The 4,261-nt window shown below is 47.3% G+C and overlaps 1 protein-coding gene across 1 annotated transcript in view; it reads left to right on the forward strand.

The window, feature by feature from the left end:
• The first annotated feature begins 2,801 nt into the window (after window positions 1-2,801).
• The window catches only part of TAP2 (transporter 2, ATP binding cassette subfamily B member), a 16,585-nt gene continuing 15,125 nt past the window's right edge, over window positions 2,802-4,261 (forward strand). Inside the window, exons 1-2 of the mRNA XM_042783463.1 lie at window positions 2,802-3,303; window positions 3,392-3,506. Coding sequence (XP_042639397.1) covers window positions 2,802-3,303; window positions 3,392-3,506 — 617 coding nt within the window. The remainder of the gene's footprint in view (window positions 3,304-3,391; window positions 3,507-4,261) is intronic.

Here is a 4,261-nt window from a genome sequence, read left to right on the forward strand (position 1 = left end):
TGATGGCGGTGGCTAGGCAGGTCTTTTCTCTTCTGGAAGAGCATGGCCGACTCAGGGAACTGGGCTAGCTTAAGCCCAAGAAGTCGGAGCCTAACCTGAGCCCAGAAAAATTGGCTAGTTGGCTAGTGGGACCTGGCAGAGTTCGTCCTTTTGTGTGCTCTTTATTTCAAAGAGCACCCTGCCCCCACCCGACACCTTCTGGTGTCTCATTAAGCACAATAAAGGAAAACAGTTATAAATGACTCTATGGTGGCTGAGTGTGATTGGGACTGTGGTTTTTAGGTGTGGGTGGGAGAGCAGGAAATAAAAAAATAAAAAGACTCCTGTGTTGTCCGTTACTACTGGTTTGGGTGTTTGGGAGTAGGCACCTACAATAACTGCTTTTGACTTTGCAGAAGGAAATGAAAAAACTTCAACATGTGTGCAGTAATTGTAAACAATTTACCATTTACTCCAAGTAGCACTTAGAGAGGACCCTTGGTAACACAGTGGTTAAAGTGCTTGGCTACTAACCAGAAGAACGGCAGTGCAAACCCACCAGATGCTCTGAGGAGAAAGATGAGGCAGTCTGCTTCTGTAAAGATATACAGCCTTGGAAATCCTGTGGGGCAGTTCTACTCTGCCCTGTAGGGTCACTGTGTGCCAGAATTGAAATGGATGGCAATGGGTTTCGTTTTTTGATTTAGCAATTAGAGATACTGAATACTGAATGTGAAGATGGACATTAGGGGTTCAGTTTCATGATGTGTCACACTTCATTGCAAGATGACAGAACCATGACTGAGGAGGAAGAAGAGAAAAGGAGGACTCTCTGAAGTGGGGAATATGAGGGAAAAGTGAAAGAACAAGGTTAGAAAAAAGAAGGACATACAGGATTTTTTCCAAATTGTGTTTGGAGCTACAGGAAGATTGCACCTCTCTGAGGAGAGTTAGTCAAGGTAAAAGCCTGAAGGCAGAAAGCAGCTGAGTGTGGAGTTATTTTTCTATTAGAGATTTTTACAACCACAGAAATGTGTAGAATTGCAGCAATTTCAGCAGTCCCTTACTTCAAATACCCTCCCACTTACTTTAAACTTTAATTCACACCAACCAAACCCAAACTCATTGGCATCGAGTCGATTCCCACTCATAGCAACCCCCACTGGTTTTCTGAGGTAGTAAATCTTTACAGAAGTAGATTTTCCAGTCTTCCTTCTGCTGAGTGGCTGGTGGGTTTGAACCGCCAAACTTCCGGTTAGAGGTCAAATGCCTAAGGCCAGTAGCATTTTAAAAGGGTGGTTTGGAACCCAAGTGATCTTCTCTCTCTCTTCCCTTCCCCCAGTCCCCTTTTTAAGTGAAAGGTAGTTTCAACCTAAGAGTTCTTTCTGAAATAAACAAATTTGCATGTTCCATAGATGGGCTCTGGATCACTCAGGACCCACAAAGCCTGTTCTAATCAATTTTAAAGTAGACCAAGATACAAAGTCCATTGCTTGGCATTTCCCTCACATACTAAAGATGCTCTTAACATAATTTGGGGTACAAATTTACAGCTTCTGAGCAGGTGCTCAGGTGGTTGGTGTGAGAAAGAGAATGAGGATAAAGGGTCAGGGCCGCCTAAACTCAGAATCTGTAACTGGAAATACCCTTAGGCCCTGATGAGAATGACTACAGCTTTCACAAGTCTTTCGTATTCCTCACTCAGAATCTGGTTTTGTTTTTACCTCACTCTAAAACTGGAGATATGACAGGGAAACGGGGCAGTTCTTAAAACAGATTCAGACCTTAAGGGAGTAACTGGCAAAATCCAGTGGTTCTCCAATCATAAAGAATCTCAATTCTCCAAATAGATTAGTTTCCCTAATGATAATTCTTAAAACTTTAAATAATAATAATGAAAACTTAAAAAATTAGTTTTGTAATACAGAGTAACTGCTGCTAAAGGTGAGATTCAATATGGGAGTGGCAAACGCCAACGACTTTGCAAGCCTGGCTGGGTAGGTAGTCAGACGGGCTCGCGCGCCCCCTGTTGGCTGCCACGCCCTGAACGGAGGCAGGGCGGAGGAAGCGAAAGCGAAAGCGGCTCAAGCCGAGGCGCTCTGTCTTGAAGACCGGCGCTACCTGATTAGGGCAAAACCAAGTAGGTGCAGCTGGAGCCCGAGTCCAGAGCTCAGTATTCAGAGCCTGACCAAAGACCTCCGAAGTGGCAGCTCCCAAGCTGCATCTGGTGAGTTTGTGGGGATAGAAAACTGGAGCGCCGCCGGGAACGCATCCCAACTCACCACCCCGTCCCCGCGCCGTGGTCCCGACCCTCTGGATCTCCGGGAGTGGAAGGGCTTTGGAGCAGGGGTCGCCAGATTATTTGGAACTCGATGGTGGCAGGTGGAGGTTGGGGTGGGGGAGGGGTGTCAGGGATAAGTTAGGTGTTTTGTTTTTTTTTAATGGACAAGATTCTTGATGATCTCGCTTCCCTTCTCCCTTGGCAGGCAGCATGACCCTCTGTAGTAGGAGGCATGTACTGACGAGCACGGTGTATGGGGCGGGGAACTTTCAAACGATGGGTTGAGTGGGGTGGGATGAGGAATAGGGACAAAGATTGAGACTCTAATTCTCTAATTTCTCACCTTTTCCCTGGCTGGGCCAAACGTTTTGTACTTGGTTGCTAACGAAAGGTTGGCAGTATGAATCCATTCAGTTTATATAAAGATTCCAAGCCAGATAACCCCATAGAGCGCAGTTTTAACTCTGTAACACATGGGCTTGCCATGAGTCAGACTTTTTTTTTTTTTTTTTTCTTTTGGTTTATCCTCACAGATAGCGCCATGCCGCTCTCTCACCTGAGACCCTGGGTCTGCCTGTGGCTGCTGGACTTGGCGTTACTGTGGCTGCTTCAGGGGACTCTGGGAGCTCTGCTTCCTGGAGGTCTTCCAGGCCTATGGCTAGAGGGGGTCCTAAGACTTGGAGGGCTGTGGAAGCTACTAAAGCTGGGAGCGTTGCTGGACTTCGGAGTGACACTGCTACCCCTGCTCTGCCTGGTGATGCCCCTGTTTCTGTCGCTGAGGGCCCTGGTCCCAGGGGCCTTGAGTGCACCCCCAGTCAGAGTGGCTTCAGCCCCTTGGAGCTGGCTGCTGGCCAGCTATGGGGCTACAGCACTAAGCTGGGCAGTGTGGGCCATTCTGAGCTTTCCAGGAGCCCAGGCGTCAGCCCAGGAGAGGAAGCAGGGCCAGGAAAACAAACAACTGATGTGGCGGCTACTGAAGCTCTCCAGGCCAGACCTGCCTTTCCTCATTGCCGCCTTCTTCTTCCTTGTTATAGCGGTGGTGGGTGAGTAGGAAGAGGGCATGAAGAGTTGGAGGTGGGAAAAGGCTCTGGCACTAGCACATTCATCTATTGTCCTTCCTGCGGTTTTCAGGTGAGATGATCATTCCTCTCTATTCTGGTCGGGTGATTGACATCCTGAGAGGTAACTTTGACCCTGAAGCTTTTGCCAGTGCCATCTTTTTCATGTGCCTCTTCTCCTTTGGGAGGTAGGTGATGGGCAGTTGGGTCCGTTTGCTAGCCCCAAATCTTTATGCTTTGTTGTGGTTAGCTGCTGTAGAGAGTTGGTTCCTGACTCATGGTGACCCCATGCACAATGGATAGAAATGATGCACGGTCCTGTGCCACCTGCATGGTCAGTTCTGGACCAGACCAGTGTGATTCATAGGGTTTCCACTGGCTGATTTCTGGAAGTAGCTAGCCAGGCCTTTCTTCCTAGTCTGCCTTAGTCTGGAAGCTGCTTAAATCATTAGAGCAACATGCAAGCTTCCACTGACAGCAGGTGGTGGTATGTATGAGGTGCATTGGCCAGGAATGGAATCCAGGTCACCTGTATGGGAGGTGAGAATTCTCCCACCAAACCACTGATGAGCTAGCTAATCCACATCTTTATGGGGGCCCTCATTATCCTAACTCCATTCTCATTCCCTTTGGTACACAGGCATATTTAGTTTAACATGAAACTATGCATATTTTTATTTGGCCACCATTTTATTGTATCTATCCATTCCTTTGTTTCTTTGTTTACCATATTTATCCAACATCTTCAAAGTCTGTATTACAGTATGATTGTTACAAGTATGACTGAATCTAGTATAAAAGGAGTTTATGTGCCAAATGGAATTTCTCTCAACATTTCGTTTCTCTTTTCTGCCTCCTACCTCCCACCCCTGGTAGCATAGTGGCTAAGACACTTGCCTGCTAACCAGATGGCTGGCGGTTCAAACCCACCAGCCACTCCTCG

This window comes from Orycteropus afer, unplaced genomic scaffold, assembly GCF_000298275.1.
Source record: "Orycteropus afer afer isolate SDZICR_OR568_19922 unplaced genomic scaffold, OryAfe1.0 scaffold01315, whole genome shotgun sequence".
Taxonomy (NCBI): Eukaryota; Metazoa; Chordata; class Mammalia; order Tubulidentata; family Orycteropodidae; genus Orycteropus; species Orycteropus afer.